The sequence below is a fragment of the Polyodon spathula genome, chromosome 1 (genome assembly GCF_017654505.1).
Source record: "Polyodon spathula isolate WHYD16114869_AA chromosome 1, ASM1765450v1, whole genome shotgun sequence".
Classification (NCBI taxonomy): domain Eukaryota; kingdom Metazoa; phylum Chordata; class Actinopteri; order Acipenseriformes; family Polyodontidae; genus Polyodon; species Polyodon spathula.
This window is the reverse complement of record NC_054534.1, coordinates 56,689,855-56,709,412: the sequence shown is the minus strand read 5'-3', so window position 1 is coordinate 56,709,412 and position 19,558 is coordinate 56,689,855. Positions and strand designations below refer to the sequence as shown.

Here is a 19,558-nt window from a genome sequence, read left to right as displayed (position 1 = left end):
AATTCTCTTATTATATATATATATATATATATATATATATATATATATATATATATACTATGTATGTCGGTTCCGTTATAGATACTATTATATACCGTATGATGAGCAAAGGGGAGGAAGACAACCCACATAATCTCGCCCCTCCCCCGTTGGGCGGAAGATCTCTGCTTGCTTTGGTGGGTGACAAAAAAAAACACACATTCTGTTGTACAAAAGAATGTTTCGGTCTTATGTTTAAGGGTCATTTGACATGGTGCTTGGTTGTGTTATACGATAGTTCAAAATTAAAGAATTGCTATTGATACTATCTATATATGTTGAAAAATAATATATGATATATTATATTGAATATATACTATATATTTATATATTATATATATATATATATATATATATATATATATATATATATATATATATATATATATATATATATATATATATATATTATATATTTTTTATATTATTATTTTTTTCTTTATAATCCTTGGTTAGAAATAGGTTATATGGTGATATAGCTAGTTAGAAGGACAGACCTCCATATACCCAGATATGTATTCAATATTGTTTTCTTAAGAAGCTACTTGGCAAGTTTTGTGGTGGTTATACGGACCGAATTTGCGCTATAAACACTATAAATCTACAAAAAAGGAACAATATATTACATCAAAACACACCTTGAGGAGACTTAGTTGGATTTTTAATAAGATGAGTTGGATTTTTTAATATTCATCTCTCTAAGTGGGCTTTTGATGTATGTAATAAGAGGTCTAGATTTGATATGTAATTAAGGTTGGGCAGGAGTGACGTGCAAGCAAGGGAATGCCTTCTTAACTCTTGTTTCTTATTTTGGGGGGGGGGGGGTTCTGTAAGCTGAAGGAATGTCCCTCTGTAGCCGCAGGGTGTTTCACTGAGCATTGCTCTCTAGCAGCACTTCTCCTTTGTAAAGGGGTTGTCAAAAGAATTTAAATACCAAATTGCCACCTTGAGGTTGTTTTTTCTGAGGTGTTCAAAGGATAATCTGGATTTGCTAGAGCACTGTAATATTGTTGTGCCACCTGTGAAACATATTTCCCCAGTAGAAATATTTCAGCCGTTAAAATAAACTGTAACCGTACCAGCATTCTTTATTGCTGTACCAGTGTTATAAACCAACAGCCATCAATGAAAGGAAGTACTGCACCTGGAGGAGTTCTGCAGCATTAAATCATGCCCAGGCAAGTGTCTGTTGCAGTACTGAGAACATTGTTAAGGGTCATGGTGATCAATACATATACAGTAGCACTGTATAACTCATAATAGCATATCATATAGCTGACATTAAAATGCTTTGAAGTGCAAACCACAAACTAAGACAAATATTTTTTAAGATTATTTAAAGCCTCTCTATATGTGTTTAAAGGCTTGTTTAACCCCCATTTCCAAGCTTTTGGAAATGGGGGTTAAAATGCAAGATCACTTCCTATTATTTATCCTGAGATGATAAATTATATGCACAAAGAGAAGTAGATGGGCTTTGTTGTTTGACATTAGTTAGAAACCCACAGAATGGTAGGTCTTGTGGTATCAAGTGTGTCCCTTAGCCAGTAAGGTAAAGGCACAAGCAACTAAATTAACAGACAGAAATTCACACGTAATGAATCTCACTGAGTGATGATCAGGAACGCTGATTGTCACGACAAAGGCTGATAACAATGAAGTTACTTGGCATGCTCTCTCATAGTGTAGTTGCTTCATACTTGCATGTCTTTATTTATTTAAACTGTGTTATAGTATTGTTGTTTGTGAGCAGTATTACATATATATCTTCAAGAAATAGACAATGGTATGTACTATATAACTTATAACAGTTTAGCATAGGGTTTATGTGAATTACAGATGAGAGGTCAATGATCCAAAATCAATGACATTGAATCAGCAACATGAAAGCCTATTCACAAGTTATTTGATGTAACGTGCGACAGACTTTGTGACTCAATCTGCTATTACTATCTAAGATCCCTTACAGAAAGAGTTAAAAAAAAGATATATATTCTGTTGAAATCTGATTTTTCAGTAGATCAGAAGTGGTTATGCAGAAGTTAGTCCATGCACTGTGCAGTATAAGTACACTAGGAGCAGTGGCATCATTTGCTATAGGGCCCCCCCAACGATCTACATGTCTTACATAGCTTTTTATTTATTAGTCAGCAATTCATTTTTACCTCATTTTTCTCCCAATTTCAAATGCCCAACTGTATTTAAACTCAGCCCACCGCTACCGCCCCTGCGCTGACTCAGAAGTGGCGAAGACAGACACAAGCTGTCCTCCGAAGCTGTCGGCTGACCGCTTCTTTTCACTCTGCAGGCCCGCCATGCAGCCAGCCCAGAGCTACAGTGTTGTAGGACAACACAGCTCTGAATACAGTATAATCGTAAATCTCAAAAAACTACTCACTTCTAAATATTTTGTAGTTGTTTTTGTATTACTTTAGTATAAATATATGTTAATTTGGATTCATATGTTGTTTTTTTCTGACTTTATGTGAACGAAAAGACACACATTTGCCCGTTTTCCCATTGGAAATAGTGATATTTTGAAATATCACTGTCCTGGTCACAAAAGCAAAGTTTGTGGGGAATAATAGCCATTTTCTATACTTTTGAGGCATAAGCAATTAGGAAATAACACTTACTACCCAGGAACAAAAAAAATAAAATAATAAATTTGTTACACGGTGAAATCAATGCAATATGTTACGTTTTTCGAATTTGTTATAAACCAGTGCCATGCTTTAAAAATACTTGCATTGCACATTTTGTATAATTTAGTTTAAGAATAAAAACGATGTTGACAAAGCACAGCATGCTATCTCGTTGGAAACTGGCCCAATTACTGCCTGTTTTTTCTCAATCATGATGCTAATTACTGTTTTAAAATGTTACATTGCTTAAATGTGCCTTTATATGGGGAAAATGATTAGGCAGTGTTATTCATGAAAATCAGTGGATTTATTTTTCTAACATTTTCGACGTATGCAAATGTTGGTATTATTTGGCAAAAACATTAGACTTAGTCTGGTGCTGACAAATTTGCCTAGATGAAAGTGAGATGCTATCCTCTTTTATTTTATTTTATTTGTGATTAGCTGGTAAACATATTCTTTAAAACTTGAATTGTGGTGCTTATTTAGCAATTTATGTTCATTGGTTTATAGTTGATACAAAGTGTCATTCTTTGTGGAAAGGAGGTGAAATGTATTAAACTTAACTCGAGGTTGTAAGTATGTATTAAATCTGGTGAGATGTGTTTGGATGGATGTTGTAATATAAAGAGTTAAACTTCATTATTACCTCTGGCTCTTTTTGGAAAGCCCATGCAGTACATTTATTTTATTTTCAATTATCTCAAATTAGGGTAATGTAATGTCCCTTGTTGCTATATATATATATATTATGATCAGTTATTATAAGTTGTTATAAACCAGTGCATGGCTTTAATAATACTTGCATTGCACATTTTGTATAATTTATTTTAAGAATAAGAACGATGTTGACAAAGCAATCTTGTTGTAAACTGGCACAATTACAATTACTGCCTGTTTTGTCTCATTCATGATGCTTTTTGGAACAGAGAATGTTGACACGTTGACACAACTGTGATCCCCCCCAGAATTTTTCTAAAATGACACCCCTGACTAGGAGATAATGCAAAACTTAAACAAGAGTGACAGCGCTAGTGACAAGAATAATCTAGCTGTAGAGAAGGGAAGGCAAACCCTAGGTTGCAGCCTTGTAATGGAACCCTTCCACAGTTATTGTTTGGATTTTAAAGTGCGGGAGTTGAGTCATATTCTTACTCAATAGCTTTTAGATAATAGTTAGGAATGCTGTGTTATGATTACAAAAGCGTAGCTTAATTGTACAATGTGCTCTCTGGATTCAGTTAAACAACTGGTGAAAAAACATCAAGTGATGTTGGGTGACGTCTTAATGTGCACACCAGTGTAACTACTCCCCTCTAGTGTATTGAGTCTCCTAAATGCTAGGCAAATGCTGCTATATATCTGGCATGTCGCAAGTCCAACAATAACTTTTATAACGTTGTACCTAAAGATTAAAATCAAATACAAGATATAGTAAGTAGTTATAGTTAGGAGCAGTAGTTGAATGCAGCAAGGTATGGAGTAGTTCAGTGCAAGTACAAGCTGATGCAAGTACTGGTACAAGTGGGTGCCATATAGTCCAGCATGGTAGAGAGTTGTAGTGTTCACAGATGCTGTCTGAACAGATGTTTCTTGAGGAGGCACCAGAAGGTGGTCAGGGACTGAGCAATCCTGATATCCGTGGGTAGGTCGTTCCACCACTCAGAAGCAAAGGTAGAGAAGGAGCGGGCTCTGGAGGTGGTGGAGCGGAGAGGGTGAGAGGGGTTTGTAAGGAGAAATTATAGTCTGGAGATAGGAGGGAGCAGAATGGTCAAGGCAGCAATAGGCGAGTACAATAGTTTTGAGTTGGATGCAAGCAGTGATAGGGAGCCAGTGCAGAGAGAGGAGCTGCAATGTAGTGTGGGAGAAATGGAGAAGGGAGAAGACAAGGTGAGCAGCAGAGTTTTGGATAAGCTGGAGTGGACGGGTAGCAGGGGCAGGAAGACCGGCCAGGAGGGAGTAGCATTAGTCAAGGTGGGACAGTAAGAGCCTGAACTAGGAGCTGTTTGGAGTAATTGGTGAGGATGGGGCGAATTCTGCATATGTTGCTGAGGAAGAAGCAATAGGAGCATGCCAGAGTAGACATGTGATGAGAGTAGGAGGGGGGAGGGGGGGGTCAAGGGTGACACCAAGGTTTTTAGTGGATGAGGAGGGAGAGCGGGTGATGGATTTAAGAGGAATAGAGATTTAGAGATCAGTAGTGGGGGAGGAAGAGGGGGGAAGAAAAGGAGATCTGCTTTAGAGGTTGAGGTTGAGATGATGCGAGTGCATCCAGGAGGAGATACTGGAGGAAAAGTCAGAGTCAGAGGGGGGAAAGGAGAGGAAGATGTGGGCATCATCAGTGTAGAAGTGATATGAGAAGCCTGCAACATTAAGAAAATGACCACTGCTTTTTTTTGTATGTACTGACCTTAATTTACAGTAGTTTTCTTATATGCTTCATATCTTCTGCCTGTGTATCAGGGTTTCATGCCTTGCTGTTGGTGTTGGTAGCTGCATGCTGACCTTTGCCTAGCCAAGTTTTGAGATATTCTTCAGGTTTGAACAGTGCCAGTGGCAGGCCCACCAATCGGATAAAGTGGAGGGAAGACACTGTTTTTGTTAAGTGTGGTTCTTATTGACGTGACAATCAAGTTAATTTGAGAGAATCCTCGCTCACATTCACTTGATGAAACTGGAATTAAATCCACAATCCTCTGCAATGTTATTAATGATGGAGGCATTTGGACATCCTTCCCTTCTCTTATGCATTCACAAAATTGTTAAATGATCGGTCTGCCATTGAGCTGAAGTCTTGTAAACAAATTGTGTGCTTCTTGTTCTCCATACATTATGTCCCTTTTAGTGTGGCTTGGCCAGTTGCATGGAATCAGCACTTTTACACAATTCGGGATGTCTTTATCAGCATCTCTGATCAGTCTTTGCTTAACATTGTTCTGCAAACTGCAGTAAAATTTAACATGTTTTATTGCTGTGCTACATTTTTGACCCCCTGCATGTAGTTCAACGCCTTTAAATCAGAGATCTTTGGCAGCCTGTAGTGCTATAGTTGTGAAAGGACCTGGTTTGTCTGCCCTATTTTTACTTTAATTTGCCTGGAAATGGATTTGCGTGCAGTGTAAAGATTAATGTCTTGTGAATATCTATTTCGCTTTCAAAATCAAAAAACAGCCGGTTCAGCTTAGCCTGTTTATATGCTTTTCTGAGAACTTTACTTGCAGTTTCGACATTATGAACAGCTACTTTTGCAAAGCCTGTTACTAATGTGTCTTTTAGTGCATTTTATTTTTCAAAACCTTGATCTGCTAACTGGATGATTCTCTCGCCTGTTACACAAAAAGATACTGGATCTGAGATCTGGTGAGATCTGGCACAAAGTAACCCCTGGGCAATCCCTGGCAGACTTTATGCTGATCAATAATTTTTTTATTGAGATCAGAGTTTTGTAATAATCACATGATTTCCAGGTCAACTGAAATATAATCGCAGAAACCCAGTGATTAGATTTATATCTTTTTTAGTAAATTGACCATTACGAAAGCCTACGGTTCGTTACTTTGTTGACCAAGATGGCCCTATCTTTTCAACTGCTTTGGAAAAATACTAGCAACTGATCAATAGGGAAGCAATGTTTTGTGATAAGGGTAATCAGTCAATTGAAATGGCTGTGCTTATCAGCCCTACATAGTGCATTTCAAAGGCTTTAAAAACACAACAGAGGGAGGACGCAAGGTGTAAATGCCAACTGTTTAAACAACACCAATAAAAGGAGAGGTCCATTACCAAGCAGTTAATGACTTGTATGAGTTTTTAAGCCAAATCAGAAATACCTGACTAGCCAGCATTCATTGTTGTAATATAAAGTAGCCTTTGTAACTATCTTGAAATATTTAACACATCTGCTTATCTGGTATTCACCTTCACAAACTCAGACAGCTTTGGTAAATTAAGCTTCTGCTGCTAGATATGGACAACATTGAGGGTTGGATTTTATACCATTCTGCTATGTGTAGCATTGCAAACTGTATGCTGGCCTGAACCATTCTTATCCATGAGGAGGCAAGGGCTATAGACTTAAACCTTTAACTTTTACTTATTTATTTTTCTGAAATTTCACTCACCGGGTGAGCCCAGTGAGGCACACCATTTTGTTTTTGTGAAGTCTCCAGGGGACATTCAGCAGTTACATCAATCATTACAATATCACAGCATATACAAAGCACAATAAATAAGTGGTCATTCTTGAAAATGACAGACTTTAGCTGTTTCATTTAAATGTGTTGGAACTCAAGTTTTTTTTCAAGTAAACAAGCAACTGATTTTTAAAGCTACTCGACGTTGGCAGTTGTTTAAGGCAAATGGGTTCATCCATGTGAGGTTTGACAAGAAAAAGCAGTCACCTATATTAGATATTCAACCTTGATAGCCAAAATGTTCCCAAAAAAGCAAAAAGTGAACAAGTGTTCTGAAACATAATACTCACAACTTTCCATTTACTCCAATATTTACTTTCAAAGAGCATAATAAGTTAACTTGATTGCAGTGTGGTGCTTGATTGTAAATGTTGTTGTCTGTTGACTTTAAGTGCAGTAGTTAGAATAACATCATCACAACCTTAGCTTGTCTTTCAGCAAGAATTGATGCCCTGCATAACAGAGTTCTTGACCACTGTTAAGCCCCCAGCTGTGCCAGTAGCAATCAATGGATGCAATCAGTTGTTTGTGTTTTTCCTGAAAATCGCCTCTTCATTATAAATAACCCTTCTCTTTCTTTCACCCTTAAGCAATAATGTTGTCCTCTAGACTTTTGAAACCACTTGACATTCCTGAGATGCTGCTTGCCACTGACATCCAGATACTGGTGTGTGAACAGAGAGAATGGATGGGTGACATGGCCAGCATTTCCCCCATCACAGCCCATTTGAAATGTGAGCAAAGAAACAATGTAAAAGCTTGAAAAATCACCTCGGTAGAGCAGGAGCTTAAAAAAAAGAAATGTTTATATGACAGCAGAGGAATCAATCTGTCAATCAGGGTGTTGATGGCTGTTTTCTCCTGCCAAAAAAAAAAAAAAATAATAATTGTGAGTAAATTACCAGTACTGTTGTTTTGCTGCTTTTGCAATTTTTGGATCAAACCTAGTCTATTTTGTTGTTTTTGTTTTTCTGAAGCTTTGTATTTGGCTGCCCCTTATGCCACATGTTTTCTGAAGCAATTGGGAAATTCAGTTTTTCCCCCACACACAGCCTTTTAGCCTCTCTCAAACAAATCCAGTTTTACTGAGCTGTGAGGTGTTTTTTCACCTCCTTTTAGCCAGTGGTAAAATACGTAAGTCTTGAGAATTTGCATCTATTTCCTTGAATGTTTATGGTTTTAGAATTCAGTATGTAGTTGGTAAAAATATCGCTGAGTGTCATAGACTGTTCTTTTTAATTGTTATTATTTGAATGATTTATAACACAACCTGAAAAAACTATTCATATTGTATTTAGAATACAAAGTCAAACATTTAATAGCTTCCTGCTGATGTCTGTTATGGATGGCCACCTAGAGCCAAGAAGACTGAATACAATTCAACTTGATTTGGGTGACTTGCAAGCCATTCCCCTCGATACATTGTTTACCTAAAGATAAGACCCTGCTCTGTGTAAAAATGTGTAACTACATCATTAACTTCCCCTTTGAACTGCCTTAAAAATAACACATGTGGTACTATGCAGTATTAATAAAGAAATTTTAAATCACAGCTTGTCCAAAATAATAGAGATTCAGAGTACCTCCATAGGGGGCTTAGATTGCACATATAAACATTTTGTTATATGTTTTAATGTGTGGTAAGACAACCTCCTATGTTTTAAAGAGTGCCTGTCTTGTATCCTGTTTGTGATCAGTCCTTGTCCTTTCTGCTGCTATCCAATTTGCAGAGATTGTGACACAAACCGAATGTGCAATGTTAGTGATCTTTAGAAAAATATGCTTAATTGGCCTATTTTACATGGGATTAACCTGTTCATGCAAGAAATTTTGGAGCTCGCTGAAAAAAGTAGTTTTGCACACGAAATAAATATATTTTTCATTTAAATAAAAATTTAAAAATCCATTGCTTTATATGGGGGAAAATGGCATCCTATAAAGTATGTATCTAAAGAATAGAAAAGTGTTTTTATACATCCACATATGATGTCACCATCAATGAAAGGGTTAATGGTGATCTTAAGCTAAAACTTAAAACAGGATATAGCTCAAATTAAAATCCTGGTTTAACACCTGATTTTTAGTATGCAGGTGTTTTGAATACCATAATTTATGGTTAAACCTACAGAAGGTGATACTTGTCACCTGGGCACAGTCTCCTGCACAGCTTACAGTAGCTAATTTCAGCTCATTCAGCCTAATCAAGGTGCGCCCAATACATTTGCATAATGAGCCCTTTGGCTAAAGTAACAACAGAGCCTTTCAACTCCCCTCATACATTTACGGCAACAGACTGCAGTTGCTATAAGTTTGATATCTTGCAGGAACCATTTTAACAGATATCGATCTCAGTGGGTTCTTTCATGGCAAAGTAATACAAAACGCAATTTACTGTAGACCCACCTTCTTAGTGTACAATTGAATACAAACTTTGACATCTCCTTAATTGAATTTTGTACTGAGATAAGGATATAAGCAGCTATGGTAGATTTTTCTGCCAACACTTTAAATTTACAGTAAATCTAGAGAATTCTTTGTCCAATTGTGATCTAACTTGCTGAGGACCTTCTTTAGCATAAATGTTTGAGTGTATCATCATCTGTGGGCTGATATATATATATATATATATATATATATATATATATATATATATATATAGTAGATATCATTGTGGAGATGAATCATTTATATCCTTTATATACCTACCTGCATAAAAACCTCTGGGTGTGAAAATTAAAATTTGCGTTCAGTAATCAGTGATGTAGAAACAGTAGACACTTGTGTGAAAATGTTAGACCACTATGTGCTTTAATTAGGCATCTTAAACAAGTAAAACATTTCATGCATTTTACCATTTCTGGCTATGTGTTTATCTTACATTAAAGTCATAAAATAAATTAGACAATCCCTAATTTGCCTATTTTGACAGTTTTCCAAGATTTTCTTACAGTGGTTGGATTTTATATCAAAACAACAGAAGCAATGATAATCAACTAGGATGAAACTTGGCCTTGGCTACCATTAGCAGAATCTATATGAAGGCATTTGTCCTTCTTTCTATATGTAAAACTTAGTTTAGATATAGGTCATGGTGTTCTATATTTTCATCTCACTGATAGCTCTAATTTGGAATTTAAAGCTGTTTGGGGGCAGGAGGGATGGAATTATCATTTTTTGTTTTGATAATTCCATTATGGCATTTTGAGTTTAGAATCTGCTCCATAAAATATAATTCATGTTGCACAGCAAGTGCAACACTCTGGCGAGTGATTTGTAATTGAATTGTGAATGAGCCCCTGTTTTAATAATCAAACAATTAATAAACAGTGTTTTAAAGCAGTAGTACTGTAGTTGTCCTCCTGCTTGGTGAAAAGTAAGAGGACTTCAAACAATTCAGTGTGCTCTTCACTTGCAGAACATGTTTCACAGTTGCCATGGTTAAATACAGCTGTAACAATAAAATATGCCTTTTATTTTCAGTGTGTTTTAAAAGTTCCAAATAGACTTATATCCACATGCTTGGGTATCTGCTTTTAGAAGTTACTTTGTTTTCAAGAGTGTCCTTGAAACATCCACCTCTACAATATAGGGAAAATGTAGGTAGAAAATAGCTGTGAACATTAAACAATAATTACACTTCCCTCAAATTGTGTCAGTGTATTTGACCATGTTGATTATCAAGCACTATTTCCGACTTCAGATTTGAGCAGCAGAAGACGACCAGAAGGGCATAATTGGTTCAAAATTTTATTTTGAAACAGAACTGAAAAGCATCTTTTCCTCTGGAGGAATTCTCTGTAAACATGAATTACAGCCATAAAGCAAAGCACCAGAGGCTTCATAAACTGCATTTAAATGGCTTTTGAGCCTGGCATCTGTATGTATTCTTTACTCCATATAACTGATTTTAATATCAAACATTTGAGCACTGATGTGAAAACCCAGACGAATGCAGTCATCCCTTGACATTTAACAGAGATTTAATTGTTTGATTTAACACAGACATTCTACTGGTTACAGTACATGAAATCAGCACAGGCTCCACACACAAAAGAGCTTTAATCATGCCAGGGAGAGAGTGAAAAGAAACACAAAACTGTGACTCATTCGCCTCCATCTCTACAAAACTACTCGAACATCAGTTTCAATTGTGTTCACTTTATTACAATGCAGTTTAACAAACAGATATCTAGGAATATTAGATTTGTCCTCAAACTTTGAACCACTGTTGCGATAGAAACAAACAGAAGTGGTTTATACTCTAGCTGAATGGTAACAGTTTATACTTAACCCCAGACGTTTTATCAGTTTAAAGCCCATCATTTAAAACCTGTAAGGGCTGGTATTTTCCCCTCCCTCATTGGATTCCTATTCTCTCCATTACACAGACGTCACAACAGATATTACTGTGACAAGTATAACTCAAAGAAGCAAGCATTTGTGCCTGATTTCCACAGGACATTATTCCCACCGAGGTCAAGAGTCACTTGCTCCATCACCTTGTCATAATGTGGAATCGAAAGCTCTGAACAGCTCCTCCAATTCATCACCTAAGACTTTACAGCCCCTCCTCTTTGGAGTATGCAACTTATTCTCCTTTGTCTTTGATGCAGCGCCTGTACTTTACATATCAAAGATGGAACTCAAGTTTCGCTGCATTTTTCTTTTTTGGCCACACGGAATGCCTTTTGTGTGTCTCTTCAAACTGAAGTCACAGTCCTCACTTTGGCAGACAAAGCCTGCTTGAACCGCCTCTTGAGGTCTTGCATGTTGGGGGATTTTGGCCTGGGAATGAGGGAAGACCTCCTCTTTTCTGTGTTAACGGGAGCCTGCTGCTTGCTGATTTCTTTGCACAGCACGTGGAAGGCGTTGTAAACATCATTATAGTTCTCGCTGGCAGACACCTCGTAGAAAGTGCAGCCCAGCATGTTGGCGAGCTTCTGTCCATGGTGTGGCTCCACCTCCTTGACATGCAGGAGGTCTACCTTGTTTGCCACAATGATGATGGGAACTCTGTTGTCTGCATGTGTGTGGCGGACTTGCTGATGGAGGTGGCTTATTATTTCAAAGCTTTTACAGTCTGTGATGGAGTAGACCAGCACCACGGCATCAGCCCACTGAATGGATCTCTTCACCTGTTCGTTACTGTTCAGATTGTGTCCATTGACCTGAGGAAAAGAGGGATATAATGTTAAACAACTCTTGTATTCAATATTACACTGCTGATTGATGACATGTCTCCTACTACACCACTAAGACTATTGTTGATCAGATTATGTATTTAAGATAGCACAAATTATAGAAATGTCATAACATTTACTGTTGACAGACAAAATAAATACTTTAACTCTGTGCACAGTTTATAACCACCTTGCTTGCTAATATATTTGAGCAGTGTTGGAAAATACAGCCAGAAAAAATGCAGCAATTCAGCAAAAAGCTAATCTGAACCAACACAAGTGAAGTACCATGTGCTGTAGACTCAGACACCTATTACACAGAATGGGAAATTGGCTGGCTAGACAGGGAGACTTTGTCTTTTAACCAAAGTTAAACAAAAAATATGTGGTTTGGATTACTGCCCATTTCAGGAAATGGAGGTCTAAGCTTGGCTGGCTACAGAACCTGCAACCGTCCTCAGAAAGATTGAAGCTGACAAACTACGTTTTCCTACCTTCCTCTCTCTTGAATACAACAGTTAATTTCTGTTTCATCCCTAAATGCAGTATTTTCACAATTTGCTGCAATTCAATACATCTAAAATATAATATGTGCTGTACTGTAGACATTTTGAGAAATGGGCTGCTTCCAAATAGACTTCATTATAATGACTAGTGTATGGGGTTTGCTCCTTGCTGGTCTGGTAAAGGTGAAAGAACATTCACACTCAGCATGTGACAAACAGACTCTTAAGATAATAGCCCCAAGTGTTCAAATGCAACGAGGCAGCCACAACAGCTAACCTTTAAAACAAAAAGAATGGGGGCTGGAAATGTGCCCATGTCAAGCATCTGGTTTAAGAACCAGACTGTGGCTCAGCAATATGTTTGCGCTACTTTCAGCTTTATGACTGTGCAGCTAGTCTGCCTGCTTGTATCCTTCAACACATAGCTCAGTCAAATAATCCGTTACATATAAATCTGGTATAGAATCTCACCTGGTCACCTGGTGTATCTTGGACCTGAATTGCGACTTGTTCTCCATCAATCTGAATTTGTCTAGAGTATAAAGTACCTGTTAATTAAAAACAGTTAAAAATAAATATATTGCAACTTTTTTTTTTTTTTTTTTTTTTTTTTGTATTGGTTATTAAATGATTCTTTCGCCAATATCTGTGATGCTTACCTGCGTTCCTCTCGTAATCGCCGATGAAGCGCCTGGTTAAAAATCTCACCACCAGAGCTGCAATAAACAAACATGAACAGGTTAGATGCGTATTGTCTGGCAGTTCGACTCTCTGGTCTAGTTACAAATCCCCGCAGATGTTGGACACTAACACTGATAACAACAGTTTACACAAGATACGCTTTTCAATTAGCTCCAGAAACCCATACAAATGATACTACCCCATGCAAAAGGTGTTTACTGTTGCAAACCGGAATCCAGTTAATGTTTAAAGTGAGAAAGTGTAAAAACAGGATATAACATTAATTCAAAAGTCTGAACAAACACAACTGTGTATAGAGACAGCGACATAAAATAAATACAAAAATACACATTTATACAAAGTATTTTTTTAAAAAAAACTACCACTCTAATGATCTGTATTTAACAGTTTTGTTTTAATCGTGCATTCTCGTGGTAACCTTTTTTTTTCTGTTACAATAAACGAAATGGCATTTAAATTGCTCACCTGTTTTCCCAACTCCGCTCCCACCGATAACGGCTATTTTAATCACCCTTCCAGAGGGGCTTTCGGTGGCAGGGTACTCCGCAATGGTAGACATGTTTTGGATAAGGCGCATCTTCATAAGGACTTGTAAGAAAAAGATTATACTTTAGCAATCATACAAAATCCCAGATATATCAAAGCTGTATCACACGCTGTTTCCAATAGATGTTTCTTAAAACCGAGTATGGACAGATAATGCCACGTACATGTATATAAATGCTCCTGATTCGGTACAATCGGTGATCTAGCTAGCCCAGCTAATACACTGCACAAACTCTCTGTACTGTCTGCGACAGCAGCGGCTCTGACAGGTTTTATAGAGTTCGGGAGCTGCTTGTAGCTCATTGGCAGCAGCGTGCAACACTATCCCTCCGCCTTCCCACTTCACGTGGAATTGAATACCAAACACAAGGACAAGAAGAAATAGCAACAGGTGAATATAGGCAATTTGGTTTAAAACACCCATTCACTGAGGATAGAGCGTTTACGGTACTTAAAGTAAAAACGAGGGGCCGTTTACAAACTGTTTAATATACAAAACACCTTGTTCTAATCTGTTATTTGCACTTCGTTTTAGTTCGATTGGTCTCGAATGATGGTTCAGTTATTTTACACGCATTTTAAAATCGATACAGGGCGGTTGGCACGCCAGTGCTAGTAAAATACAAAGTACTTTGTATGTTTAAAACACGTATTTTGGTAAAGTACATCTGTTGTGAAATTATTTTCCATCTGTATTTGATAGGTATACACCATTATTCCAAAATTGTATAATTCTATAGCATTGTTTTATATATTTGTAATCACTATCAGAACACGTTGTTTTATTAGAAAGATTAACAGGCATATATGACTGTCTTTTAAAGAATAGAAAAAAAGAAAAACATTTCTAGTCCTAATAACATACTGTTCCTGTTCAATGAAAACATAAATAACGTATCCAACGACATCTATAAATACGTTGTACAGGGAAATGTACAACAGTAACTATTTTTGGACTCACAGTAATTTCTTACATTTCTATTACATTTGTTTTAAACCTCTCTCTCGTCATATCCTAACCAATATTGCCAGAATTGTCAAAAAGCTCAATCTTTTACTTATTTTTTTAGGTAGGTATAATTTTTAGACACAGTTCTTATGGAATCGAGAGATTAAAGGGCCACAAAATGTCCACTCGATTAGTCTTACAAACATCAGCAACTGAAACTAGTTGGGCTGCAATCCGTCACACTGATTACCCTTCTGCTAGAAGAGTTTAAATATAAACAACTGTTAATTTCCCAGGTGTAGTATATTTCCATTTTTGAGCCACTTTTGAATTTTGAATGCACATTAATAAGGCTGTGCCCATCATTATTTCCAAGCACGGGTTCTGGAAATGTCTATTAAATGTCTGTAAATGATCACATACAGAGTGCTTATTCGAGTATGTGGCCGTCGTGTCAGCACTAGTAACTAGTTCCTTCCATTCAACTTTAGTGTTTCAAAGAATATGAGAGTACCCACAGGCAACTGTTTAGTTGGAAGAACTATGATTTAAAGGTCAACCATAAAAAAATCAATACTGTATAGTATTGGCTTCAGTATCTCCATCCAGAAAGTATTGTACTGTACTGTACTTTCTTCCTGTTCATAATTCATTTGAACTGTTGAGGATTTTAAACATTGCTTGCCTATGTGAATTCCACTTATCAGCCAGATTTTAGCTGGTAAATAAGATTACAGTGCATTACAGGATAATATCTTAGTATTATATCTTACAAATTTTCTAATTTTAAATGGTAACTGCAGATCAAACCATAGTGTATAATCTAATGTATATACATCCATGCCCAGGTTTAACTTTACCAGCCTTCATATTTTATATCAGCACAATTTTATTCTTGGCACATTTAATATATTAAAATATTTTGTTGACACATACGAGATATCTTTTGTTTCAAGTGCCAAATGCATGAAGTCCAAAATCTGGTTCTAAAGTGAACCTTTCTTTCTTTCTTTCTTTCTTTCTTTCTTTCTTGCTTTCTTGCTTTCTTGCTTTTACTCTTTCATTCTTTCATTCTTTCTTTCCTATCAATTGTCTTTGGAGTACTTGGCAGCCAGACCTCTTGTTATTGTAGTCTGGAATGTATATTTGATAAGAGATGTGATGACAGGCTCCCGCTGAAGTATTAAATTAATGTGTTTAATTTGCCACAGACAGGCCTTTGCTCGTTACTGCCATCACTCAGGCATTCCATGCAATAATTTCCAAGAGTGGAATGAATTAAAATTCAAGAAACATTAGTACAAACATATATTCCTGCTCATTTGTACACATGAATATGTAGAAAAGGTCAGGTAATGATTTGCAATGCCTAATTTTGTGCTTAAGTTATTCAGTATGCATGCCTAGTTCTTGTTTAAAAGTACTGTATGCTAAAATGTATGCTTTTAAAACTTCATCAAAACTTTTACATATAAGGTGTAATTGCTATTAAGGTAAAATTGTAAGAAACTAAGCAAAGTAGACAAATGTTTCATTTTCTTCACATTCCCTAAAATGTGTATTAGAGGTCTTTCACAGGTGGATTTTTTGTAGGTTGTCTGTCATTACTATGTTTGGTCAAAAAAGGGGAATATAAAGAAAGACTTTTGGGCGAGGGGAGTAAGCAGTGTCAATGAGGTAAAAGAAAAAAAAAACACATTGCCAGATGAAAATAGAATGTTTCTCCTGTCACGAAAGACAGGGAGCAGTTTTGGCAGATTAGTGGGTGTGGGAGGTGATACAATACCTAGTATTTCTGCATTTTAGCAAAGAAAACAGGACAGTTAGTGTGCTACATTAAAGACAATTGGAACTGATAAATAACATTTAATAATACAACTTTTTTCATGTCTTCCAGTATAACAGTACATTTTGCAGAAAATAACCCACTTACCTTCTTTGAGATGTTGTTCTAATTTATAACACATAAGAATATTTTTTAGAAGAAATACATAGCTAAAAGCTGCCATGTCCTGCTGTATTGAGAGGAACGGTAATTCCTTGTGCCAAGTTATCAGCTAGAACTGCCAGACTCGCTACAGCAAGGATAGTTTACATGTGTTCAGGGTATTGGCGCAGCAAAAGTAAATCAGACAAAAGCACCATTTCACTTTTAATTTGTATTTTCCCAACACTTAGTATGTAGAAAAAAATTCAATAGCTGTACAGTAAGCGAAATAAGCCGCCAAAGTAAGGTAAAAAAATGTCCTTCTCCTTTTTCTGCACTTTTGTCCACACATATGTATATTACAGGACATCTGAGTTTAACAACAATTAACTTGTTTTGTCAACATGGAAATATACTAGGGACCACACTTATTGTGACCTCTATATCATCATTTGTATGAATTGATCTATTTCTGTTTTACAATTGAACACTTGCCTGCAAAAAACACTTATATATATATATATATATATATATATATATATATATATATATATATATATATATATATATATATATATACTATAAATCTAAAAAAGGTCTAGCATGCCTTGGATTTGAAACTATAACCGTCAGTTTGCAAGGATGTTGTGTTACTGTCATCAGTGCTATACGATTAGTTGAGAAGACAAACAGTATTTTGAAAGATGAAACAGCCAGCTGAGAATTCTCAGGACTTTTTTTTACATTTTGGGGATTTTTTTTTCCCCAGGTCATCTCATTATTCTGAAATTCTGATCTTGATCTGATGTTGGTTTCCTGTCAGTGTAACGCTCGTTGTGGTCCCTATTGGAAGTACGGTTTCCTCTCGATACTGGTTGATGAGAGTACCGCTATTTGTGGTCCCCACTGGACAAAAAAGGAACGTTCATTTCTGAGAATTAGCTATGCTGAAGGATAGCCTATATATTTGGTGAAAGTAAAACACAAGTAAATAAATTCATTAATAAATATTGACTGCGATGGACTGGCATCCCATCCAGGGTGTGGTCCCACCTTGCGCTCTGAGTCTGCTGGGTTAGGCTCTGGCTCACCGCAACCCTCTATAGGATTAAGCGGTTACAGATAATAGATGGATGGATAAATATTGAAAAATTAACAGGCATATTAATATACCTAGACATTTATTTCTTTATCTATCTTGATATTTATTTATGTGAAACAAAGACACATTGGAAATGTGAAAAAACGCAAGTTTGTGCAAGTTGAATCTGCTTTTATTGTGCTTGAAAAAGACAAGCCAAGTTAGTAGAAACAATTGGGGCAACCTTGACCCCCATCAGTTTTACAGTTGTGCCTATCTGCTTTGTGCTGGGCAAGGTTGCCCCAGTGGTTTCTTGAAACTTGTGATTTTTATATCTCCACTTTAAATGGGTGGACACTTTTATATAATTTGCCGTTTTTTTTTTTCACATATTCAATGTGTTTTTGTTTCGGATTAATAATAGAGTTCTACTGTAATTTATCAGTGTTTACTTACTGCATTATACCATATAATTTGGCCTTATGTACACTCTATTTGTTCAGTCATTTTAAGTCACATTTACAATATGGGTTTATTAGGTAACAACCAAGTGTATTTTACAGTACAGAACTAAGAACTGGGGAATGCAGGCACATCCTTTTTTAATTAAATTCATTTTGTATAACAGAAATCCACATAGAGTAAAGTGGTTTATTTATTTTTAAATATCCAAGCTGTTGTATATTTTACGTGAGAAAGCTATGTGTATTAAAAGTTATAAATAGAAATATAACTCGTTCCTGTTGCAGTACACAGTGTTCTTAAAACAATGCTGTCTACTTATAGCTATGCCATTCCAAAAATAACTTAACCCCCTTTGACGCTGCCTAAATCCCAGAAGCTCAAAGGCTGAAATGCAGGAAAATCAAGAGAAAGGAAACAGTGGCAAAGCCATTATTATTGCATCGAAACGTCAATCACCCCTCCAACTTTTGAGACACACCAAGGCGTCTAATGCGTTATATCTTTATTTCAAATAACTCACTTTTAACTTGAACCTCATTGTCCCCTAGACTCAACTGTCTGTTCACATGTATACCATTATTTTTTTTTTAGATCTATTAGAGTATTGCTTCAAGTAAATTATTAAATATTCCAGCAAAAGGACAAACCTGACATAAACAGCTTCAGTTACTCTTACTGTGAACTCATATCTGCCTCCCTCCACCAGTATAAAATCCTAGACTTTGTCACAGATTTTAGCTACTCAGAACACTGTTAGTTCCTTGTGTACTCGATGGGCCCTGTATTTATGTGGAATCTTAGTTGTCTGTCCTGGTGAAATATTTTAATAAATACATTTAACATAATTAAAGTGGCAACCACAAAGTTCACCAAAAGGTCTGCTGCAGTTGAAAATATAGAATATGTTATATGTATTGGGAATAAAACATGTCATATCCTAAAGAAGGATACCATGAAATTCTTGAAATCAAGCTCCCTCCCTGTCATCCACAAGAAGAAACAGTGTGGTCCCCTCGGTAATTATCAGTACTATATGAATATCAGTACTGTGTGTTTATCCGCACCCCATTTAAAGGTGATGTCTATGAGAAACTCTTGGAGTACTGAACTATTGTTCCCTTTTGGGTTCCAAAGCCATGAGAATATTAAATAGATTTACATCTTTTAAGTAATTTGCTGCATTGCACCCAGTTGAAAATCAGAGCCGTTACTGTGAAACAAATCTTATCTACAGTATTTACTTAAAACGCTGCATATTCACTAATTACATGCTTTAGTGTGCAGTTAATTGTAATTCTGTTTTCTAGAGATTATCACTAATTTTA

At 36.3% G+C, this 19,558-nt stretch overlaps 1 protein-coding gene across 1 annotated transcript; it reads right to left on the bottom strand.

The window, feature by feature from the left end:
* Positions 1 to 10,611: 10,611 nt before the first annotated feature.
* LOC121319968 (ras-like protein family member 11B) lies at positions 10,612 to 14,077 on the bottom strand. The gene is made up of 4 exons (XM_041257997.1): positions 13,731 to 14,077; positions 13,223 to 13,279; positions 13,035 to 13,111; positions 10,612 to 12,045 (listed from the first exon to the last, which is right to left on the bottom strand). Exons 1-4 carry the CDS (start codon positions 13,846 to 13,848, stop codon positions 11,578 to 11,580), a joined length of 720 nt encoding a protein of 239 aa, XP_041113931.1. The 5' UTR covers positions 13,849 to 14,077; the 3' UTR covers positions 10,612 to 11,577.
* Between the last annotated feature and the right edge of the window lie 5,481 nt (positions 14,078 to 19,558).

Excerpts from the sequence above, each read along its gene's own strand:
- LOC121319968 (XM_041257997.1), bottom strand. The coding sequence starts at position 13,848 with ATGAAGATGCGCCTTATCCAAAACATGTCTACCATTGCGGAGTACCCT. Across the intron at positions 13,280-13,730 it reads GAGCGGAGTTGGGAAAACAG|CTCTGGTGGTGAGATTTTTA; the intron begins GTGAGCAATTTA and ends TGTTTATTGCAG. Across the intron at positions 13,112-13,222 it reads CGATTACGAGAGGAACGCAG|GTACTTTATACTCTAGACAA; the intron begins GTAAGCATCACA and ends TTTAATTAACAG.